Source organism: Adelges cooleyi, unplaced genomic scaffold, assembly GCF_023614345.1.
Source record: "Adelges cooleyi isolate 19-005CV unplaced genomic scaffold, UGA_ACOO_1.1 ACOO_flye_CR_arks_rails_tigmint_CR_PRNA_30, whole genome shotgun sequence".
In the NCBI taxonomy this organism is placed as follows: Eukaryota; Metazoa; Arthropoda; class Insecta; order Hemiptera; family Adelgidae; genus Adelges; species Adelges cooleyi.
The window spans coordinates 11,708,043-11,734,840 of NW_026095971.1; the positions used below are offsets into that span (position 1 = coordinate 11,708,043).

The following is a 26,798-nucleotide window of genomic DNA, read 5'->3' on the forward strand; positions in this document are numbered from 1 at the left end:
ATTTTTAGAAAACGTATGTCATAAAACAGTATGTAATGTTTTTGTAATTTTAGAATGATGTGGTAATAGATTTTATAATTGTAATTTGTTAAAGCTATCGGTGTATATCTTAATACTGTTTGATAGCAGATGTGACGAGCTGCAATACCTATGTATGGGACTGTTACTCATTTATACGTATTTGTCTATTCCTTTCCTAAAAGAATTCTTAAGGAAAACAAACGGATGCCCAGTATGTTTGGCCGTCAAGAATACACACATAAACGAGAAGATAGTACGTCGGGGGACCTAACGGGATGTTAACGTGATTATGTGGGCATACTAGGGAACAGCACAAACAGAAAAACAAATAATCTGGAGCTGGTCTAACGATCCCGGCGGGACTAGGGACCCGAGTCCTTACATGACCATTGTCCACCAGTAAACAGCATTTTAAAAACGTGTTTCTCGGCCTTCTTTTCCACCAGCGTCGTATTAACCGATCTTTACGACTGTTCGAACGCACTGCACGACGAGGGCTTTTAAACTTCATCAGCGACAGCACACACAAGCCGACTAACAGACTCCTTGGGAAATTTTTATGCGGTCCCATAAAACCTTTCCGATCCCTAATTGGTACGATAATGTATAATAACTTTGGAAAAGTGGAATTCGGTTCGATAAGATAATACACGTTCAATAATGTAATGAGGTTCGGACGGCTGAGGGTTTTAATTAATACCAAACGAAAAAAAAGATTAAAATGTTACCGAAATCATGGGTTTGACTTCTGTTGTTAATTAGATTCATTTGTATGTCACTGAGCGACTAATACTCGTACATTATGGAGCATAGCATTGAGGACTCAAAGAATAAAAAAATGCTTTGCTGCAAGAAGTTGTTGCTGGATTTTTTTATAACTAACGACGTTCGCTGATGGTCAAAACGGACGAATACGATTATAATACTACTATGCTAATAATTGCCCATGCAGTATACGTACACGAAAGCATTGCCGTTAAGATTTACATAATATTTTGTGAAAATTGATTACGCGTTTCCATAATGTTTCGTTGGCGGTGTCCAGGGACTTTAAACTCAAAAGTGAAAAGGAGAGGAGATGCGGGCGTTTGGAAATTGATGGATGGTCGATACATGAAGAATCGACGGTTTTCCACGTGACCCAACACAACCGCCCGCCCCACGTCTCGGCCGATACATCATTTTCCCCAACCGCCACAGCCTAAGTGAATTCCACTTGCCAAAAGTTGCGCCTCCCCGCCTCTCTCCCTCGCTCTAATGGGACCGATACGTCTTTGGGCGTTCCGTCTTTAATGACCAACTGTTTTCCGGCCCGCGGTCGTCGCGGTTACCGTCAACCGACCGTGTAAACCGCGCCACCGTTTCCTTTGCGTCCAACGTCATTTCTCATCCGTCTTGTGCTGCCGTCCTGAATTTACAGAGTGACTCACTGTAATATATAACAATAGAAAGTTCACACGCTTTGGTAGACACCATAGACCAGTTTCTATTCACTAACAAAGCCGAGACAGGACACGTATTGCTATTTAAAAATGCGTCTAATAATTATAAAACTAATAATTGGATTTGAAATCACACAAAACTAAACTCGGTCAATTTAAAACGCATCGAGCATTGAAGATTGCAAGATTTTATAATGCAGAGATGCTGACTGCGTTCTAGAAGACATCGGCTGTAGGTCTTGGGGAATAAATACGTATAAATAATATCCTACCGATCGAATTACCTCGTATCTCATGTGAATTGATTACGTCGCCGGGAAAATATTTATTCGCCCATAGATATAGGGTGTGATAAAATAAAAAAAAAATGTCAGAGGGGGACACTTTAGGCTTCACGCACCTGACGCCCTTATGTAAATCTGGAAGTTCCATCATGTATACCGCCGCGACAATAATTTAATCCTTTTTAAGAGATTTTCTTTGCCGGATGACTGATTCCACGCACCCTAAGGATTCAATCCAAATTATGTATTATTACCGTACACGTTTGTCATTACGTTATTATTATTATACGTTAGTTTTCCTTTCAAATATTCTCAAGATACGATTTTACGGTTCAGCTGTTTTCATACACACACCCGCTCAAAAGAAACGGATGCCAATTTGAATAATAATAATCACCGCGTTTTCTTTTTACTTGTTTGCGCGCAAATGCAATTTTAAAAGATTTGTCGAAATTCTTTGAACTAAAAACAACCGGGTGACGAGAAATGACAACCGCTGCGATTTGTAAAATAAGTAATTAATCGTTGGTCAGCTTACATTAAATTGTGGACGTAACGTGTACTGTTTTATTAGAGAAAAGCATTATACATATTTTTTGTGCGATATATGAGTAAATTTAACAGAAATTATTAAAATTTGGTAACATAAAATCGTGTGTCAAGTCTTAACAACAAAATATTGCTTATTGTGTAATAAATTATCTGACGTAGATACTTTTGAGTATTGGCAGTATTTGGGTTGATTCTTAACATGCAACGTTAACATGTGAAACATTAGTTTACTTTCGTCAAATCTGCCAGTTTGGGTCTGCACTGAAAGTGCTGTCACGATATTCCTCGTGTCGTTACACATAAATGAACGTAGTCTGGTGACGTCACCAGGAAATTGAAAAATATTTCGACTTACCCATACTTATTACGAACCTGCCAAAAACTTTAACTGTTCGTTTATAATGGTAGGTACATATTATATATTTTAATAACATCGACCCACCGGGTACCGAGACAGGTCCTTGATGAGCAAACCAAATCTCCGGCTCTCCTGCGTTTCACAAGGCGGATGCGTTGTCGGGGCGAAACGAAAGAGGGAGACGAGAAATTTATAATATAAACTCTTGAAAGTTGCTTTTACACCGAAACGGTGACGTACAGAAATTTAAAGACTGGTCTAAACACATTACACGTGTTTGACGTAAGCATTTATGCAATATAGTTACAGAAGAATTCCCCGCAAAATCCGTTATTTCAAAACTACTTTCGTTTGGCTGATATTGTGCTTCGAGTTACGACACGAGGCTGTTGGTTTGACGATGCTTGTATGTTGTTTTTATACTCTACGACATGATATTCCCTTTGACTTTAAATAGAAATGCAATCAGGGGTTTTTCATAGAATTGGTACAAATACTAATGATTACCATTGCGATAATCTGCTAGATGATCTAAATGCATAATTATACATTATGATTAAATTAGATACTGTAAAAATATATCAAAAAATATTTAATATTTACATATATCAAAAATAAATTTGGATTTCTTGAATAACCGTCTTAGTTATTTTTTTGATAGCTTCAAAGATACATACTTAATAACTAGTAAGAATAGATCGGATATATATATATATATATCTTCAACTAGCTTGGTGTTTAAAAATACGTTCTAGAGGAATTATGAGGCCAAATTCGAGTTCACCGAAAAAAATAGCTGATGTGCTTGTTCCAAAAGAGGTTAAATTTTGTTTTAATTAATTCTAAGGTATATTACTGTATTAGTTATTACTATACTTCAACTTTAGTTTTGATAGTATTTTACATGATACCATTAATAATAATGGTAATGTAGTAATCGTTTATACAGGACCTTATAGGTATAATATGACTGTTAATTGTACTCCTCTTATTTTTTTTTATTGTTCAGCATAATCAACAAAATGACTACGTCGTAGATTAAATAAATTCGGTTGTCTTTTGTCAATGAAAATTCTAGGAAAACCTAACCAAATGTTTGTAAGTATATATATATATATATATACGACACGTATGCGGTGTGTCTAAGATTTGTTAAATTTGTATAAAACTTAAAGGAAGATATAATGTTAAATAGGTAATTTATTTCGATGGTCGATAAAAGGTAGTATCAACGATGGCCGATGACATAATGTTGTGAATTTCCTAGGATATGCATACACAATGCGTGGCAGGCCTTAATAATCAGCGTTTTGAAATAGGTCCACGCCGTATTAATTACCTTGTACACTTTACTTAACAGTAGTCTGAGATTTCTCTTTCTCTCACTTTGCGTTGTCCGTTATCGATTCATGTTATCCCTAATTTTGGCGGTAACGGATTAGGGTGTGCACCCAGGGACGCCGTGTCCGATAATACATATATACATATATATATATATTCGAAGTGTCGGACCCTGTAGAACACCAAAGTCACGTACCGAAATTATTATTACGCACACGATTTTGGCGGTTGACTTTTACCGGCAATTTTAGATGTTGCGCACCATAAGCAGTGTCTGTCTCTCTTTCTCTCATTATAAGCAATAATAACATAATCAGCGCGGGAAATTATTCTTCGTCGACACATGTCACACACCTTTGGCGACGGTGCGGAAAGTAACGTGGAAGTGGAGGAGACGGCAGGGGAAGTATCAACGGGGTGGAATATTTTTGCCAGCGACGTCGTCATTGGAGGTAACGCGTGCTCAGGCTTATTACAAATGCAAAACTCGCCCATTCATATTCAAAATTTTATAATACGACGGCGGTACCGTCGACCGATTTGTATGCGCCGTCTTTCGCACGAAGGAGACAGGGTAGGGGTAATAATTACTTCATACAACCGTAGGAATTCCTTGTGTATGTGTGTGTAGTATATTTGAGGTTCCGGGGTGGGTTTAGAGCTTTACCATACTTATTTGGTTTTAACCGCTAATTTATTCACCCGAGACCGCCGGTCGCGTTCGAATAGATTTGATTTCGTTTTATAATAATAATAACTTGCGTGGCTGTCAAGCGAGGGCATACCGCCGCCCCCGGCAACGGCCATCTCAGACTCTCTCGGAAGACGCACATTTTACTTAAAATACCAGATGTGCAAAATTGAACGCATCTAAAGATATTTGCATTCGTTGCTATACTATTTCCCTACTACGAGACAACTGTGCATTTTATTTTCGCTTGCTGGTTGTATCCGTCACCGAGACTCATAAATGTTTTTAATAGGGTAAAGTGGTTAACGTAAAATTTTAATTGTATACGTTTAATACTACTTGCTTATATAAAAAAAAAAGCATTGATTAATCATAAAAGTGCGGGATTGTCAAAACATATTAACCACGAATGAAATTATTTATTCTTAAAAAAAATATAATAGTTACTAATTAACACTTATTTTTTACATTTGTATTTAAATTGTAATAAAATTGATTTCGACATTTATGTAAGACAATATTCAGCAACAAGTATGTCATTTGTTGTCGTTCTACTAACGTACCGATCTTCTTTGTCGGGTAAATCGTTCATGTATTTAATTCCCCATTAGGCTAAGCACCTTTTAGTGACTTCGTGTTGTCTGTGCGGGAGGTCCTCTCTCGCATTATATAAATGATCAAAACGTTTATAATCGACGGGTATTTACACAAAAGCACGGGCGTTTCATTCACCAAAATATTTCAACTAGAATTGTAATAACAAAATAGCTTGTCATTGAATTGTTTTATGCCATTAAAAAATTAAAAAATTATTTCCATTAACCATTAATTACATTTTATAAAACGATTTAAATCACTGTTTGTAGATCATGATTTAATTTACTGTTATAACTACTAATATAGTTTCAATTATATGAACGTTGATGACAGTATGAAATAAATTTGACTATTGGTTGATTATTTTCATTTATCTTTAATTGGCTTTATTTAAAAATCGATTATTATATATTGCAAGAAATACACATGCCAATCATTTCAATCGTCTTAAGAGATCTTAAGACGTTTTCGTAGAATCTACATCATAGAAATGTCATAAACAAATGTTTTTAAAATACAAATTCGAGGTAATGTGCCATTTTATAGCTAGACGTGTTTTATTTTTAAACGGATGTAATATTATAAAATGTATATTATAATAGATTAAATTAATTAAAAAAGTATTAATCGAAATTGTTAAAAAAAAAAACCTTTACTTTGCGAACATTTTTACATAATATTATATTTTATGAACTCAAATGATTATATTTTGTTTTAAAAGAACTACAATTATGTAAACAGAAATTATAAGTCAATAGCCATTAAAAATGTATTCCTTCTTATTAGCAATTAGATAAAACTCTTAGTATTTTAAAATTCAATATATATTTAGTAGACATATACTGGTATCTAAGATTACTTTCCTTACTCGGTTTCTTTGATGGTCGATACTCCGTCGGAGAATTTAATTAATATATAAATATATATATAGATTTGTATATATACATATATATATATTATATGTATACTTTCTGCCATGAGACCGTTCCACATGTACGTCCAGAGGGAGACAGGCACAGGAAGAAGTTGAAACTTAGTGTATTGGCGTTCCAGATAAATTAAAATACTTGGCCGATTCTGTCCCGTTTGTGTTTGCTCACAGGACCGTCGGTATATTAATGCGTTTCGGATGACAGCCAAACGGGTAGCACAAAGAAGTCGAAGACGAGAGTGAGATGAACGAGAAAGAGAGGTATCTGTATACACTTGAGCGAAATGTCTTTTTGATAAATTAGAAAGTCGACCGTCGAGTAAATAACCCTTGCCTCGTGCATATTTCATTAAAACTTTTGCCGTAGCGGTGTTGTTTGTTTTTATATGTCGATGAGAGGAGTGTGTGCTTGCTTTTCTCGTACCCTACTAACTTTGAAATTATTAGCATTTACGTTTTTTCCCCGTAGCGGTTACACCGAACATAGATAAATATAAAATATAATAATAATATAATAATTATATTTTAAGATAGTGAAAAACATAGTGCTTGATATTTATTCATTTTCTTCTCGTTTAATTAGCGTATATGTGTTAACATCTTAAAAACGAACATAATTTATATGTTAACTATAATTGATAATACAATTATACATTGTACTAATTCAATTAAAAAATTACATTTATTTGTGAGGTTTGTTATGCAATATTTCTTACCTTGCTCATTGTCTGAACAGATTTCACTCGCCGAACTGACAGGTCTGAAAAAAAAACAAAATATAAATATTATTAGAGGAAATTATAAATATAATACCTAACCGATATGGTCCGTGTATTGAATGAATGTTATCGCTATAAGTGACCACATCAACCCCTTGTAAACGTTATGACTTAAAGCGCAATAAAATAAAAAAAGATCTCGAGTATATAACGATGCATATAGGACCTCTAAAATAGGCTACCTGTTGAACGTTACCGCAACGGTATTATATTAAAAGGCCATGTAGGTGAACTGGCCTATTCGCGATCATATAGGTATGTTTTTATTTTCATCATTGTGTTTGGCGGTGTATCATTTAACAAAAGACGTCCCCCTTAACACGGTTTTCTTTTTTTCGTTCCCCTTCTTCGCGAACGTATCTTACTATAGCTTAAATCCTTCGCCCCACAAAAAAAAAAAAGTACTGCGAGGCGCCTGAGAAGTGTGAGAGAAAACAGCACGCAAGGGATTTATGCCTTTTCGACCCCTTTAGCCTTGATTCCGCTAGGTATACTCTTACTATAGTCTATAACACTAAGCTTTTTAGGGGAAACGGTCTTAGAAGTATATAGCTTCTCTCTAGTATCAACAGAACACACTACAGAGATCGGAAAGCGGATTGAAACTATTCGACTAGACACAGCACAAAAAAATATAAACTTTTTCACAAAACTGAAGAGAAAAACAAAATGTAAAATATAACGCATAAGCGACTGTTATATAATATTATCATTTTGTATTCGACGTGGTATTTGAACAGTTTTGGCTTTTGAGTAGCAAACATTCAAAAGTAGCTGCACATTGCGTGGTGTAAACGTTTGGAAAATGTTTTGAAAATAATTTCGAGAGAACTTTTCCATGTCTTATAAAAGATCTGATCGGACGAGAGCATTCTTGATTGTGTTTACTGTAAGGAGTTTCATTGTAAACGAACGGAGTGAGGGAGAGCGTATCATTTGTAAGGATAGTAGTAGGCGATATTATTGTCAAGCGAGGAAGCGAGGGTGGAAAAGAGTGAATGTGAGGTGGAATGGCCGTTTGATCAATATGCGACCCTTTAATGTCTTCATTACGATTTCGTTATGCATATAATCTGACTATCGGCCGTAACAAAGCCACCGATATGCGTGGAGAAGACGGTGATATCTGAGGGGACATGCGACGCTGCAAAAACTCAACTGAACTCGGTTCTTTATAAAACCCATAGTCGAGGGGTTTACCGGGTGGAAACCACTGGACCGGAACCATGCAGATACCTCACTCGCCAGATATATTTGCACCGCTATCAAAGAACCATATTTCTTGGCACCGCAAATCATAAATGAACAACTTTATTAGAGAATTTAAAAATAATTTTAGTTGCCTATTAATTGTGCATTTTCTACTATACTATTACCGTATAAAGCATTTTGTGAAGGTATGTAAAACTTTTTTACAGTCAAATAAATATTGTTGAATGTACTATTGTTTTAATCTTTTAACCTTTTTTTTCGCCCATCATCATTGTTGTTTGCACATAAAATCGTTTGTAAACACATCCGAGGGCTCTAGTGACAATGCTGAAGAGCCTTTGGTGTATTTAATGCGGTGTTTTAATTTCTGAATTAAGTGCTGCCTTTTTTTCTTCCGCTTTGATTTTTTTATTGCGCGTTTTCAACTTAAAAATATAAAAGAGTGATAACGAAAGGATTTTTTAACGATCACCGCGAGGCCAAGTGCCGCCAGCATGTTTTACTAGTAAATGCTTTTTTTTTTTGTTTTTCACACTAACAAAAAGCCTTTTTATAAGCAACACCCTTTTTATTCGCAATGTTTTTTCCTCCCTCTTTTACTCAGATTACATCCCTATTCCCGAATTTAACCCCATTTCCGTGCACTTAGTAGGTTTTTTTAGTATGCAATTTCGTGTAATCTACTGTCCGGTCATTTTACTTTAGGAACTCCAAAGAAAAGACTTAAAAATATACACTTTATTTGAGTATTAAGTTACTTGAACAAATTTCACTCGAAAAACAGTAAAGCCACTTAAAATTTAATGTACGATAATTTGTTATTTGTAAACATTTTGATACAGCTGTCACGTATGATTTTAAGTATTGAGTTCTTTATAGTCCGTAATTTAACATAAATAATACAAATATAACCGTTTTAATGATTAATCGTAATAGACAATTTTTCAAAATCAGATAATCCATTGCTTTTGTAGCAACTAGCTAGAACATATAAATGTATATTGCCTGCAGAGTCTATACATGTTTGGGCTTTTATTATTACGCTTTATCTTATATAGACACAGACATTATTAAAGCAACCTTCCATCTGACTTTGGGGTTCCGGGTTGTCGTAAAGTCCGTTTTGTCTTCTCTCTCTCACAGTAAAGCTTATCCTAATCGACAGACCGTGGTAGCCAATCGGTGAGGGTATGCAGCTCTGTCTTTACGACAGTTATTATTAGGTTTCGCCTTTCTTCGTATCCACTCTCTCGGCCTACAAGTACATCTTATTATATTCAAAGGAGATTGAGCGCTCGGATTATCGAAACTGACACCAGACCCCTTTGTTTTCTCAGTTAATAATTGACGTTGCGGAATGAAATAAAAACCATTCGTTCGATATTGACGGTTAATCAAATTTCGAGTGTACGGGAATTTCATCATTGCTCTTGAACAACGGCCGGAAAAACTACCGAGTCAATAGTGTAAGAGTCTCTTGGCATCACGTCGTGGGTCCCGTGATTACCGAGTCGGTGGGTAGTGGTGGCGGTATAGAGCAACGTCTTAACGTTAGTTCAATATTTACTTGGGGAGCCCGAGGCCTAATCCAGAAGCAAGGGATCAGAACGACGTGCGTGTTTGATGAGAAATGCCGAGGGAAGCGAGTGTAGCTACTATTTTACGACGGTAATTAAAAGTCAGCAAAGGTTCACCGAAGTTAGGAAAAGTTCTTATATTTTTTTTTCACAAGTTTTGTAAATACTGTACATACACACTACACACACTTGGTGCGCGCGCGCTCGCGTACACAAACCTTGTAATTAAACTTGTGGTTTCTGAAGTGGGTTTAAAATGGGGAAAAAAATATAAATTCGTTTGACAGGGGACACCGTCTCAATCTAAAACCAATTCGGCGGGTACACGGTTTTATGGTCGCAGGGCAATTCCCAGGGATATTGTAAACCGCAATAATCTAAAGAAAGAAAATAAAAAAAAAACCTCGAGGGTTAAGCAACGATCATTGGCCATACAGGTACCCGTTAAACATCCCTCGATTTTTATATAAAAACATCATAATATTATTATGTTCTGGTGATGATTCAATTTTAATTGGTCGTATACAACGCTATTGTTTTGCCCGGCAACCCCGAGGTTTTGAAATAAAATTTTCACAACCCACTGACGTGCCGGTAGAAATCCTTTTTACGAAGGGGAATCGCGAATGCATACGCAAATAAGGTGATGGCGATGACCGTGGGTCTACGCCCGATCCGACAACATGATGTCTCAGTACGTCTGACTGTTAATTACCCGGCTGTCAGAACCACTATACCAGTCACTTAGTTGTTAAGCAAAACGCATAAATATATACGTGCATCCCACCCCATACAATTTTGCAGCCTCGTGAAACAACTACAGTGGAAATCTCTGAAAGACGAGTAAATATGTTTCGAGATTTAAATGCCGTGTATTAAAAAAAAATTTAGACGACGTAATGAAAATATCGTTTGATTCTTCTACTTATCATTGTAATTAATCTCAAAGCTTTAGATTTATCTAAACAACTAATTCAAATAATAATATTATTATATATTATTGTAAATAGGAAATAATCATAATATAGAATTTTCCCTTTATTGTTTAGAATGTAAATAGTTCTAATACTGATACTCTTAAATAATTATTAAATTTTTCAATAGTATTCTAATAAAAAACATTTTTGTTAAACCGTAGACCACAAAATAGTCGTGGTTTGTTTCGAACATTGAAGATAGCAATGATTTTACCTCATGTTATGTTTCTATATAACAACTTGCTGAATGTTTTTTTTTGTACTTAGAATGATTTGAATAAAGTCAATGTATTCAAACAAAGGGAGTGTGAGTCGACAGCGTATTATATAATATTCTACAGTCTCTGTTTCATAACATTATCTGTTACTTAGGTGTACAGTAATTTATGAACCCGACGTACGTAAGGCGTTAAGCTCTAGAAATAAAATTGAATTATGACACGACGGAAAACTATCGGTGTGCGGTTTACCTGTTTTATTTTGCTCCCAGAACGTCTTCTTAGGTGCCAGATGCAGATGAAGCGCTCGTTTTTCGAAAGAAAAATATACACTAGTACCCTAAGGCGTTGGAAAGTTTCTTAAGTTTCCCATTGCTTCGCCGCCGAGAAACTGCTGCTAATTCCTCCTGTACGTAGTTTATATACATATATATTTGCCTACTCGGTTTGCCATTTTCCCCAAAACGTTATTCCCAGTGACGTACATGTCATTGTCTAAGTGTACGGGCGGGTGGTTTCGTTAAGTTTTGCTGCAGTAATACGCTTCCGGCAAAGAACATGTACGCGGCATCCGGTCGTTCATTTGGATATCCGACGCTGCTGCCATAACGAACCCTCGAGGTACATCTCTGCCGACGCAAGCATGTTCTCTTAATCGAGTTTATCTCGAGGCCTGCGAGTTTAGATTATTATTATTATTTTAGTGTAAATAATTATATATTTTGATTCTACTTAGTTCGACGATCGGCCAGGCCGCGGTGTAAAACTGTTATAGTCATATATAACATTATATTCGATGATCGACGACCGTGTAAAATAATTAAGCTTCCGGAATTTACCCGGTGACCGGGCGTGTTCGCGCCGAATTCTCTGCGTACCTACTTCATTATAATAACCGCGGAAAGTCATCGATCATCCAATTAACGTTAGTGGCATCGAGAAGCAGATCAATCATCTATGCCTACCGAGTCCGCCGTCTACCCATTATCCTGTCACCGCCAATCCCAGATGTCCTTGTGCATAATAAAATATATAAAAAAAGGTCCGAAAAAAAGTTACAAAAAAAAAAATCTCTATATAAAGTTAAAGCCGACACGGCCACTAAAAATAAGAATCATGCGATGAAGGGTGGGAAAAAAACGCGGATGAAATTGATGAAGGGAAGAGCTCCCTTTCCGGATGACGGTAATTGTCGACTGTTTTGAGGGCGTCAAAAGAAAACGATTTTTTTTTAACACGCATTGGACCAGATTTTTTCATTTTTTTTTTGTTGTTATATAAACCGTCGGTTTGGTTGGTTAATTCCTGTTCGGTTGATTTAACACGAAAGGCGACGAAAAAGTTACTTCTGACGAATTTGTGACAAATAATACCTCAAATAGTCGCCGACAAAAGAATGCGGTTGATTGGCCGCTGAGAGGGTATATTATAAATTTAACGATGGGAATGATGACCTCGCGTTATCGTCACGTTTCTGCACGTTATTACCATGATAAGGCACGCCTCCTATTTACATGCCCAAAACGCCTTGAGGTATAGCTCATTGTGTGGCCCGGATTCGGAACTCGAGGAGAAACTTACTCACATGACAAACGCACTTGCTCCGCCGGAGACACTTGTTTAGTTCCGTATGAGTGTATATAGTAATGAGTAATAAACGATGGTTGCGTATCAAACGAGAATTATTGTTAATTTATTGTTAAATTAACAATGGTGTACACCGCTCATAAAACCCGTTTAAGCGTCGGGAAGAACGCCGGGAAGATGAGCGAGCACGATAATTTCACCCTGTGTATAATATTCATGCGAAAACGACATTTAATTTAAACTACATAATAATTATTTCAGTCAAAGATTTGACATTTTTATAATAAGTTAACATGTATATATATTATTATATAGAAATTTATAATTATAAGATCTGAATAAATATTAGCGTTTTGAGGATAAATAAAATGAAACACAGTGGTTGTAGAACATAAAATTAAACCACAAGAATCGATGAAATATTAAAATATTATAATATTCTAGTTTCTATTTTGACGACCGTTTGACGAGCCATACTCTGTATTAAATACCGAACGATGCTATTAAAACGTCCCTTTACAACATTTCAAACTACCGACCCCAAGAAGGTAGGTATATTTGTTTAGGGTTGGTCTAAATAGCGGTTCCGTGCAAACGGTCGAGTATATAATATATTTGATCTGCGAACGGTTTACGGCGTATAGTGTCGACATGTTTGCCGACAGTGTTTAAAGTAAATCAAAAAGGAACGCGAAACTAGTATAATATTCGTTGTAAACGAACCTTTTCTGCCCCTTTGTAAATAATCATAATAATAAAAAGACCGGACAAATAAAGTATTGAAGACGTCGTTTGCGCAAATAGCCGGCAATTTTTGCGTTCGATGTGGAAACGGGTTTTTCATACATATTCGTTTTATTATTATGACGACGCATTTGGGTTAGCAACGTCCCCGCTAATGGACGGCCGCAGAAAGCCTTATCGGCAACGATTGAAGGGAACACTTTACGACTCCCCGATCGCTTGTAAAATCCGGAAAAGGGTTAAGCAGAGCTTGACGCAATAATTTTGGAAAGACGCCCCTGATGCCGCCTTTCTCCCTATTGCATATGGATCTCCAAGGACAATGAGATTTCTCCAATTGCCGTCGCCGAGTTTAACGTCGGTTGGCTCCATAAAACGACCGGCGGTCACATATAAAGCCTGAATTTTTATCCGAACTAGCCACGTTTAAGTTTGTATTAAACTTTTTTCCGGTTATTTTCTCAGGTTCTGTAGGCTTTAAGTACGACTCGACGCCAGCAATCGTAGTGATTGATATTTAATACCACTTGTACATACTACATAAGCCATCATAGTCTCAAAAAATGTCGAATTGACCAATATTGTAGAACAATATTTCATATATATTACTTATTATTATAAATTAATAATAATAATACTACTATGTACAATATTAATTTAAGCTTTATTACTCTGTAAAAAATCCATATCGGTATCAAATATTGAAAGGTTTTCTGTTTTCGTATACACATTTTAATTTACGAAAAAAAAAATTAAAATCGTCCATAATTAGATTAGTATTTGGTTTTTTTTTAAACTAAAAACATTTCTAAAATAAATCTCGAATTGTGTTTAATTAAAAGTAGTGCTTTGCCAGCCCTCGCCAAACTCGCCAAAACAAGCGGACTGAAATGCACCATTTCTGGACAGACACGCCAACACGAGAGGGTCGAGTGGTGTTGGCTGTGGGAGAGTTGGTCGATAATTATAATTATGATAATAATCGTAACGTTCGTTTTTGGCGAATTTTCGACGCTCGAGGGCGCCGCCAGTTCTCCATGTTAAAATTTTTAATTAAATCCGTTCGTCTAAAGGAAGTCGAGGGCAGGGTGGGAGGGGTGGCGACAATAAGGGCGATGCTGTGAAAAGTAGGGAAGAATAACAGTATTAATTGTTTTAATTCGTCCAGCCGTTTATGCAAATCTATAAGCATCGAACACTCAGCATTGCATTTGTATACACGCTGGCCATGACGTAGGCTTTTTGTCGTTGTACTTGACACTTTTTACCCTCCGTTCGTTGGGGGATTATTAAAAACACCGAAGAAATGGCTATACACACACAGAGAGAGCACAGCTGTTGCTGTTGTTAGCAGAGTTACACAACCCCGAAGAATTGTGAAAGAAACAAAATTTCTTTTCGACATTCCTTCCGCAGCGAAAATATTTATATATTAACCATACCCGCCGCTGCTACCATTATAAAATGGATATTTTCTCAACGGTGGACATAACTTTTAAGTGTCTACGCATATCAATCCCACATTAGAATTTAATGTTATTACATTTTTATTAAGGACACTTATTACAGTAATGTATAATACCATTGTAAATGTGATGTACAATAGTATTATTAAAGTTATAAAATTCTGCTATTTAATAGCAGAAAACAATTATTTAAATACCTGCAATCATTTAAAAATTATTTATTTTTTAGCAGTACATAACAAAATAATTTCCAATAAAAAAGTTGTTTTTTAGAAACCGCTTATTACACCCCCCCCCCCCTCAGTCCGAATTATCTCAAAAGAGAAGACGCCGCGGTACTTTCCCCTCTATTTCTCATCACTTTTCGACCAAGTGAGCCGGAAAACTTAAAACCCTTTGTCTTAAGGGTTCGATGACTAAATTTATAATTTACTCGCATCCATTCAGTCGAGTTCATTAAAAATAAAATAATACTCTAAAATATTTTAGTTCTTTGCTTTACAAAATATATACCTAAGTAATATTTACAGTAATCCATTGGAAATGCCATTGAAACCATTGCATTAGGAAATGCCGATTGCATATTTAATAGTTTTTTGTGACATTTTTTCGCAAAAATAATGGAATGACGTTAGTTTGTCGGTTCTTAAGATTTAATTATGATGTCCTTCAACGGTAGAGCTACTGGTCCCAAAGACATACTCAATAATTGGATTGCGGGGATACAGAATAATTGATTCGTATTGGACTTAAAAGCACACGTCCTGTTAAGTGTCACTGAAGTTTCGAATGTCCCCGGAGAAAGAGAAAGAGTGAGGGAGAACAAGCAGAATGGACATCACAAATAAAGACGTCCCCCCACCATATTCGGACAAAACTGATTGGACAACGCTATAGAAGAGAAAGGAATGAAAAATTCACACACACGCACGCTTGCACGTATATTGCATTAGACGACCCATAGACTATCAACTTTGTCCTTTCGTCTCCGAAGAACCTGATAAATCAACACAAATACCCTCTTCTACCTTCCTCTACTAATTACTGTCATTCAACGTTTTTGGCTTTAGACCTTTCCAAAGTAAAACGTGCTCCGTTTCCGCAGCGGTGATTTCTATTTGATTTTACGTTTGACCCTTAGTGTGTCTCCGGGGGCCTTCGATATAAACGGAATATCTATGTGCTGGTCTCAGGGTGAAAACAAAGATTTTCATGTACATCCTATAGTCCGAACGCAACATACGAGATAGAATAACATCAATAATTGAATATTTAATTAAAGAACTATGCTTACATCGTGCAACGTCTTATTATCGTATATTGTTTTTGCATTATGGAGGTGGGCTTTTATAGCTTAAAACATCAATAAAAATGTAATACAAGTTGTTTATCAAAGTTCAACAGCTGTTGTACTGGCATGAAAATAATTATTTATAATAATAAGAATGCAACAATAACGTAAGACTTTACACGCCGTTAGATCAATCATTATAATATAGAAAAGTTGATAAACGAGAATGAAAAATATGGAACATTGCTGGGAGATACGCGTAATTGATTTGTGAAATTGCAATGGTAAACATATTCTATATAATAATATAAAAAATATGGATGATTGATATTTTCTTTGCGTATCATTTTGTTTAAAGGGGCATACCGGATAATATCGTGATAAGTGTAAGGATATTTTCGGAAGTTTTTATTTTTTATTAAAAAGGAGGGATGGGCTCTTATTTTTTATCTTTATTTTTTTGTTTAATCTATATAGCATCCGTGTGACATACGAGAGTTGAATGTCTCAATTTAAATGCAAATACACATCGTTACTGTCATTTTTCATCGGGCCTGCCGGCAAAACACACAGATATAGTCGCATGCATAAGCGCGGGATTAACTTTAGTCGTAGATAACGCCTGTCGACACAAACACACACACATTGCTAAAAATTCATACTAAACGAGCGAAATTTACCATATTATACTGAAAATACCGTCGACGACAATATGTCAGTAGGTTTTTACCGTTTACACTGCATCCGTATTTTGTATATGAAGAAAAAACATTTACATTTTGAGAGATTATAATGCCACAGGTCGGTTGGTCCTCGGGAAGGGAGAGGAGGGGGTTGAAAACAGAAAATAGGCCGCCGTCGGCAAAATAAGGGTTGAAAAGTATATTTCTCCGGGGGAAAAGGTCGAGTTATTGGTGCTTATCGGTGAATATTTGTATTTACAATCGGACTCGGGTTTCTAGAGGGTGTTCAGGGTCTATAAGACCTTTTCGTAGCCGCTACTGCGCCCATATACATATATTATTACTTACAGTGGCAAACACAAGGAATTCAATGCATATTTCACATTAAAAAAAAACTAATAGTGTCGATGTTAACCGGAAATTGTCGCATCATTCACATATTATATGAAAACATGTATACGTTGTATTTAATGGTACCAGTCAATTAACACTAAACAGAGTCAACGGTTTTGACTATATTTAATATGTACAATGGAACGTTTTTTTTATGAGTTGTTTTGTAAAAGTTAATAATACTGAAATTAATTTACATATTACATTAGTCACGCTATATTTTGAAGATCTATCTAAACCACTTAATTTTATAGTTTTGTGTGTACGTTTTTATTTATCTAAAACATCTAAACGGGATTATTTTCTGCGGAAGTATAATCAATAAATTGTAAACGTTAGATTATAAATTCGAATTTTATTTATGTAAAAATTAAAACATCCAGGAAAACTTTCTCTTTCAGAAAATAGCCTCATTTGGCTACGAAACAATTCGTTCATATTTCATAGGCTCCAGTACTCATTATTATGCAACGTTATTTTTTTAACGGAGGCGAAAAAAGTAGCGGGGACAAAACAAAAAAAAAAGGTCTCTCGTTTCTTTTAAATATTTAATATGACCACAAGGCGGGACGACCGGGGCGAGACGATAACAACTGGGTTCTCGATGGCCGCTAAGCGGCTGTGAAAGATTAAAAAATTGAAGAGGGTCTGTTTGGTTTATATTCGCCCATAGAAGTTGTTTTTTTCGATGAGTAAAAACGAGGGGGGAAAAGTCACAGGTAGCCATAGGGGTGGTAAAAACATGATTACATTTTTCAATACGTGGCTAATCCGTTAATATTTGATGCGTGAGAGTAAAGTGATAATCCATTGAGGAACAACTATGCGCGTTAGCGTATATAACGCTATAAATTGATAATAATTTGTGGTAAAAGAAACTTTTTATTCGATACATAATTCAAAACCTAAAATAGTGTTTTTAACATCATAATATAAATAATATAACGCACATACTTAGAAAAATGAAAATGTTAGTTAAAAAAATCAACGTAGAGAAATTCAGGCTAAGAATCTTTTACAAGTTATTTATTGCAAAAGTATTTATAAAAGTCTAAAATTAACAAACACAGAACACTGTATAGTGTATCAACATTTAGATATGTTGTCTAACCAACGAAAACTCATTCCATTAACATTTTTTTATTTCGAATAATATCAAGACAATACGGCTGTGTGTAAAACAAATTTTCTAAATTTTTTATTCAAACCCGGATAAACTAATTGTGTCGACGGTTTCTTTGTGCTCATTTTCTCTTTTCCCCTATCCCGCATCTTATTTCGGGCCGTTAAATATTGTATAACGGGTCTCGGGTTATAATAATAAATTAAGGTGCCTTTTGTGCAGAAGAGAGTTTTAAAAGACTTTAATACACACTTTATACACAAGCAAAGGAGAAGGCGTTTTCTTCGGCACCGTGGCGTTTTAAGACGGGACAACCTAAAGTCTTGTAATTAAAAGGTACTACCCCCGGAACACCCGGACAAGAAAGCAAAGGAAAGGGAAAAAAACGGTTCTTGTAGGCAAATTTTCACTGACGACGCAGTCTTTGGGCTATAATTTTCTGTTCACACTCGGGCGTCCGGTTAGTAGTAGGGATCCCCTTTGCTAAGACGAACGACCCCGCGGCTTATTTACTCGGTTTGTAAGTACCGCAAAGGCTGCGGTCCTTTTTAGTAAAATTACAAAGCGTCTGACTTACCTTAAATGGGCCGAGGGAAATATGACGGAGAAGAATAATAATATATATTTTTATTTTGCGTATTATTTTTTTTTTTTGGAAAATAGTTGAGTAGTAAATAGAAAGTAGTATAGTAAAGGAAATAAAATTAAATGGCATACTATGTGTAGGTATAGCGCAATTATAAGAAGTGTAAAATTCATATAATATGGCGGGAATCAATAATAACTATTGAATGTTTTATTTTAACTCAAGTAGCTTTTTAATTAAATATAATTAAAAAAATAGCTTGTAAATATCAAATTAGTACAAGTACTTAACTGTTTTTTATAGATACATTTTTATTGATTATAAATAACTAGGTATTGTGTAAGATATGCCACATTTTTTATTGGATTTTTTACAAGAAAATATACATACTGTACACTTTTTACTTTCCGTAGAATGCATAATATGATACTTTGTAAAATGAACATTATGCATTGTTGTAAAAAAACATAAAAATGAAATATATTTATAAAACACATTTTAACATGGCTACGTTATTAGGTTGGATACAAGAAATTTTATGCGGCTATTATTTTAATGTCTTGTAAAGGTAAGGCATGTATTGATAAGGCAAAATTTCTTGATGACCACCGGTGTATAAAAAACCAATAATGAACTGCAAAATAAGGTCTAACGAACTCAGTTACTATTTACTCAATGCTATATACTTTATTACTTACTGTATGTAACCCCAAGTTTTGCGATGTATTTTGATTTAATATATTAAAACTCTATTTTAAATTCCTGATCATGACAGGTAATTATATTATTACATAATTCTAACAGTTCTAAACAGCTGAGCTGCTCTATATAAAAACTATTAGAAATAAAATACACTGATCAAATTAAAGATATTTATAATCAATATCTTGAAAATTTTAAATTAATTTACAAAGTTTATTAATTTTTAATTAGCTTTGTCAGCATTTAAGAGTAAAGTTAGCAATTTATTATAATACCGAAACAAAAACTTGATAGTTTTTTTATAGATATTATAAGTGATGGAGATTGGAAGTAGTTATTAATTCGATTTTAAATTTTAAAACATTTTTCAATACGATTTATCAAGAGAGGCCGATTATACAATTAAATTATAATATATTACAAATAGCGTTTCCTTTATAATTAACTGCCACGCCATTTGATAGAGACATGTAACCTTCTCTTGGTCCAGTTTAATCTTCAGCAGGCCGTTATTTTTTTCGTGCATTCTAAGGGGTCATTTCAAACGAGTGTGATCGTCTGGCAAAAGTCCCCTGAAATCTGGGCTCAGTGCCACAGACGACCAAACACCCTTGTAAACACGGCGCTTATAACACGGCGGCCAAAGGACAATGGTGGTGAACAAAATTAATTAAAGCCGTTATTAACGGACGGAAATCTCTGTCGCCACGTTGTAGTTGTTGTTGCCATTGTTTTGTTTTTTCTCGCCTTTTGTAATCTCGCCCACAATTCCATTATCGTAAATCATATCGAGCCCACCCTTGATTTACCATAAGTCGCGAACCTTTAACTATAATCATGTATAACGTGCACAAATAGTCACAACAAAAATATATAATATTACATGCACTAAACGATTAAAATTTGATACTTAAAAAAAATATATAATATATACTAGACTAAAGTTGACGCCAAAACGACATTATTTATAGTCAATACATTAACTCAAGCCTTAAGTAAAAAAGTTGTGGGCAAAACAGTTGATTAATTCGAATATAAGTATAATAATAAGCGATTATTCGTATAATGTGTACCTATCTATTTTTTTAATATACATATTATTAAAATGAATATCCGTAGTTTTTTGAATTACGAATACAGTTTGTTTTAGTAAATTTATCCGGAAAACTTTAAATCGTATCAAAGAAAGACCTGTTAATAATTAAAAAAAAAAGTTTTTAATGTTAATTAATTGCTGCAAAACTATTTAATTTTTAATTCAGTTAAAAGGGAGATCTAAACATTCCAATCAGATCAATTTATTATTTCTGGGTATACTTTTTTTATATAAAAAAAAAAGTTTGTTTTTTAATTGCCGCCGAGCCTCGAGTGTATTTACGGTTTAATTGCCACGAATCCAAGATCATTAGTCGTACCAGTAAATCAAAGAAAAATTCCCTGAGGGGCACGCCTTGTTTGAATACAATGATCGTGGGATGTTGTTATTTTGGTCACCGCTACATAACTATCCCAGTCACCCTTAATGGTATTAATGAAAAGTATTTTTCTTTTTAGACGCTGTCCTATAAGTATAAAGCATTAAGTTAAACTATTGCTAGTAAACCGTTTTTTCTGTTATTCACAGGTAACCGCAATCCTTAAAGGCACAAATGAAATATATAAAAGGATTTTTAGTGGAATGAGAATCTGTTTACAAAAGGCGAAGTGATGTTTTAATCGGATTAAGATTTTGCCTTTGATGTAAACGACCGTTTTTTGTCGAGATTTCATTACTCCAGTCAGATATATTAAATTATTACTAAGCACTAATGACGGTTTGAAGATGAACCTTAATTTTTTTTTTGTCTGCGTATTACTATTATAATATGATATTTGCCGACAAAGCTGTATTGTAATCTTATGAGTTATGACTCTTAAATTATTTTATATTCCGCTGAAACAACATTCAGATTGTTTTAATTTACTGAGAACTGATTATTTTAATACACATTTATTCATACATTATTTGTTTTAATATTATGAAACTAATATGCTATAGTTACTAGTATACTCTCCAGGTAAATTTGTTTAAAAGTAATTAACAAATGAAAAATAATTCTTATTATTTGTTTAATAGTTTACTTGTTATAAATATATTTGGTTATAGTAAAATTAAAAATTGTCATTATTGGTTTTGCTTATTTTCTTTTTCGCATTATCCCATACTGATGGGGTAAACCAGCCGAATATTTTCTCTTCTTAAATCCATTCAAGGTTCGTGATCAACTATATATGTTTGTAAAAATGTATACCGGTTTAGATAAACGTTTTATTGTTTTTATTAAATAAATATTTTAAATTTAAATTTGAATATTTAATTTATTTATTATGTTTGTGTGCTCAATAATTGCTGTTAAAGTACGATGGTTAATTTTTTTCTACAGAATATCTTTTTATCGTTTTCAACGTAATGATCTTATTTTAATTGAACACCCTCGAGCGGTTGTTTTTTTAAGTGGCAATAATCGAAATTATGACCCATCGTAACGGTGGCTAACCAATGTTCTATAAACGAGATAAGGCGAGATAATAAAAAATACATGCGCTTTCTTGAAAGCGAATAGGTCGTCATTATTATTATATTAAGTTTACCTTGGGTCTGGCTTCTTTGCCAGGCGAAAGACTGTCTGAGGCACGGGAAAATGAGGGTCACGGCGGTGGTAAACGGGTCGGAAAGGTGGCCGGAGGTGCCATATAATTATGCGCTTAAAACGGGAGGATTCAGTAACCGTAGATGTGGGCCAAAAAGAGTGTTTAAAATTCGGCAGAACGTAAAGGGTTGTACGAGCCGACGAGAGGGGTGTATAAAATTAACGCTATCTCCGGTTCCTTATTTTCAACGTTTTTTTTCCTTTACCCTACTCGTGCTTCTCGACAACTTTTGGTCGTAAAGTTCATTTGGAAGTGCTCGCAGAGAAGAGAAAAAACGATATTTAGAAGGATTCGAGGGAGATAAAGTTTAAAGTGTGTTTTTGATTTCTTGTGTAATTTAAAAAAAAACTCCTTTATACAACACGTTTATCAAGTATAAATGTTGGGGGAAGTTGCCAAAACAATGACTCTTGAGCACGTAATTATTGTGATTTTTATGAACTTACACTGCTGCAGTCGTGAATGTACGGAAACCCTTTTTGACCGACTGTTACGAGCCTTTCTCGTATTTCAGTGCAAATAAGAAAGGAGACACGTTTCGTTGCAGGCGTTGACGTTGCTATCTACCGCCGTCTTATCAGCGACTCGTACATTGTGGGACATGTGCTTTATTTCATGGTCATCGGGGATTACTTCCTGCCCATCTTAATTGGTTATATGTGCGCCTTGTGCGTGTGGTGCTTTTAACTTCTGACTACATTGTGTACTCCGAACACGTACGGCCGTCAAAGCGCCTCTACCACATCGTGTATATGTGTATAGTACATCAGAGGCATTTGCGAAGAAGCGTCGTGACCGCGGTTACCCGAACACCGGTTTAATTCAATAGAATCGCCTTAGGTCAGGTAAATTGATTTCGACGCTACTCCGTATTCATTTAATATCATTTTACTCGGGTACGCTGTACCCTATGTTTTACCCTTTTCCAAGGGCGGCTCTGTTCGAAGTAAACACATTAGTTGACTATCAAACGCATGCACGTTCGCTCCCATAATATTGTGTGACGTGAAAGCACACCTGAACGTCCAAAAGTCCATTTTAAGAGTTTTACAGAAGGTACCTGATAAGTATTGAAAGCGCGGCGGGTAAAAGAACTTGGTCAAAATTCTTCATACTTTCGAACGGAACACACGGCCTAATCGGTATGGCTAAACATAAATCTAATGTAAATGTATACTTTACAAGTATACATAATATATATTTTAATACAGCAATGAAGAGTACATTTAATAAACATAATTATGCAGATCAGTTTTTATAGATTTTTGAGTAGTTTTAGAGTAAAGCCCCCAAATTTAAAACCCGAAGAATGTATTTCATGGGTACTTTTGAGGTATGAAGGTTATCGGATTTTCAAATTTATAATTAGTATTGAAGTTATACATTCCTAAAAACATTTAAAAAGTAGGCCTTTGATCATAAAACATAATAAAACCCTTTAAATTGATAAAAAATATGCCAACTTATAGCTTTTTAGAAATATCCTATTTCATAAATGGATTTGTGTTGTAGATGTACTTGCTTTAAAACAATAGCGTCTTATTGATGCCCACCGCTTGTATCAACTGTAATGTTGGTCATGCATTTGGATCGTTTTTTCTCAAAGATAACTTCAAGACTACTTACGAGTACAAAACCAAGACTAGTCGAAATCACAAGCGCTTCTCGACATGTTTTATGATATATATTATAATACCCTATCTTAAAACCGCAAACTAGATTCGTGTTATGCGCATAATGTAATATATGGACTAAACGTTATGAAATACTGCATCGTGGTACCGCTTAATGTTGTTTAATTAAATGCACTGGGTTTTCGAATAACTGTATAACGAACTCGAAAGACGGAACTCTTATCACGGAAGAAACCCACTCTCAGAAGAACTGGCGGCGGATTTTGAGGGCGGAATCGTTCGAACGCATCCTTTACACTCGGTGTTAGCTGCCAGCGTTTGTATAATGTTGTTATATACATTTTATTGCGATTAAAATTCCCGCAGTCGGCTTAAGTTTTGGCGGCGGCAAATGGTGAACCAAGAAATGCGGTTTGTCACAGATAAGAGGCACAGCAAAACGACTGCAATATTAGTGCGATAATAAATAGAATTAATCACGGTGGGTGAACACACACTCACACACTACTTGTCTCGTGCCTTCTATACGTTATCAATTAACAGCGGCCTGTTTCTTGTTCTCTTAAATATATGTGAAAATCAAAAAGAATTCTGGTTTGGTTTCTGTTAGACTGTTTAAAATAATTTAAAAAAATGTTTCATCACTTTTAAGTTGATTCAGTAATTTCATATTTGAATTCAATTATAAATATTTGGTCCAGATAATGATTATAAACAATCACTATAGAGGAGGCGGAGACGGGGGCTGTATTATAGCGTAAGTATTATACCTTTAATGTGTCTAGCGATTCTTAATTGGTTAAACGGATTATTTAAATATTATCTTCAAAACACATTAAAGGTTAACCATCGCCGAGTTGCGATAGACTACATTGAAGCACAGACAACAAGAACTTACAGTAGTTCCGTTTTAGAGGATTATTCAATATTTTTATCGTACAAACTACAAAGAAAGAAAGAAAATTACACTAATCAAATTGAAGAAACGTAATGGAAAAATAACATTCGGCGGGGAATCAGAAAAAAATAAGGGTCAACTGAAAGACGATTGACATGATGATGTTTTAATCGTTAATGGACGAAGGAGAAACCTCTGCCTGAGATTATATTCCCTCGTTCCGTATATATATACATATATATATGTTTCAGTGTGCTTTTTTAAGGGTGAATATTTTTTTTCTTTTTCTCTCTCTATGGGAGATACGAGCGTCTTTTAGACGTCTTGAGGGGGAATTGATCCTTGAGGGATGAAGGGAGAAAACAGAAAAAAAAATACCAATGGCAAAGGTGTGTCCTTTATCTGAAAATCCGTCGCTGTTTAGAGTTATGATCGTCGGAGACCCCTTAGTAAACGAGAAGTCGGCAATAAATAAATAAGAAAGGTGAAAAAAGTAAATTATAAATAAGAAAAGAGAGAATAAAAATCAAGCGAAACGCGGTCAGCGTAATGAGAGAGGAGGGTTTGACTTGAATTAAAAGTGTCGCGTCGCACCTCACTGTTTCCATCTCAAGTAGGTTTGTGTACATATTTTGTTTTTAACGAAAAACGAATTGTGTGTATGCCACATAGGATAGCCTGCGGTATAATATTAGCAAAAGTTTTTATTCTTCCCGGTGCTCAATCAAAAACCAATCATCCGGCGAAAAAACAAACCCGTCGATTCACACGTCTGGTAATGGATTTATAACGCATTTTGTATGTAAGGGTTTCCCCTTTGGCGGCGGCGATGGCGAAAGTAAAAAATAAAACGTATAATATGTAATATATAAGGGCGACATTTTCCCGAAAACGCGTCTGGAAAGTCGAGTGCGACTCTCTTCATTTGCCATGCAGCATTTCTATTCTACATGGGCTCTCATATACACACATTGTTGCGTGATCGCTTCCATGGGGCGGGGGGCGGCGATGGCGTGGAGTATAAAGTGAAGAAAAATAAGGGAAGAAAGACGAGTCTTGGCTCTACGGTACACTTCGAGAAAATCCTAAACGACGTGCATTTGGTTTTTTTTTTTATTTGTTACTTGGATCTTACCTAACGCGTGTATATGCGCGGGTAGAACTTTGCGATATTTGCATGATGAGAGTATCTAGTGCGTTTTGCATCAAGTGCGATAAAACGATTTTCGTCCTCTATTGTCAGTGCTATGACATTATCGGATTTAGGGTGAAAACAAAAGGTGTCTTCCCCCCACCCTATTCGAGTGTGCAAAATATCTCGGGACGGCTGTCGTGACGGCGGCGTGGCGACGGCAAACAGGAACCGGAAACGTCTTCGTTTTGGAAATGCCACAGCCGCCGTCGCCGGGAGAACTGGACTTCCGTCCGGTCAACACTGGACTCGGAGACCGAGTGGTTCGGTTCCGGACCAGAAAAGGAAAGCCAGTCCCCAACATATTGTTATTGTTGGCCGGGCATATATTGTTGAACGTATGCGCGTTAACTACTTTATTATATTATATATAGGTACACATAGCCAAGTATGTCTGATCGGAAACATAATTTTCTCAAAAGGTAGGTACCGTGATATTGTTAATCTAACGGCACCCTAAGGTAAAAGCAGAAAAGTAAGATAAACTGAAAATACTTAATCTGTTATAAATCTAATCGGTGATGTAGCACATAAACGTTATTAGGTTGTTTTCTGAATGCTTTCTAAACTAAAACGTGTTCTGTTGACAGCTTTGATACTTGTAGTCTTGTGTCTTGTAAGTTGTAAGTGTAAGTCAGTAAACGTCTTGTACTTAATTTAATACTTACTACCTAGTTTTAATTTTAAAATTCCATTAAAATTTTAACAACTGTTTGTTATAAATTCTTGAGTATCAAAAAAAGTAATAAGTAGTTACTGAAATTCTAAAAAAGACTGAAATAATATTATTATTATACAGTTAAATAAACGAATTTAAATACAAATAAA

General features: G+C 35.2%; 1 protein-coding gene across 9 annotated transcripts in view; it reads right to left on the reverse strand.

Moving 5' to 3' along the window:
- The window catches only part of LOC126838674 (uncharacterized), a 156,352-nt gene that overhangs the window by 19,428 nt on the left and 110,126 nt on the right, over positions 1 to 26,798 (reverse strand). For all 9 annotated transcript variants that reach the window (XM_050573290.1, XM_050573289.1, XM_050573287.1 and 6 more), the window contains one exon: positions 6,934 to 6,977. In XM_050573290.1, the coding sequence (XP_050429247.1) occupies positions 6,934 to 6,977 (44 nt within the window). The remainder of the gene's footprint in view (positions 1 to 6,933; positions 6,978 to 26,798) is intronic.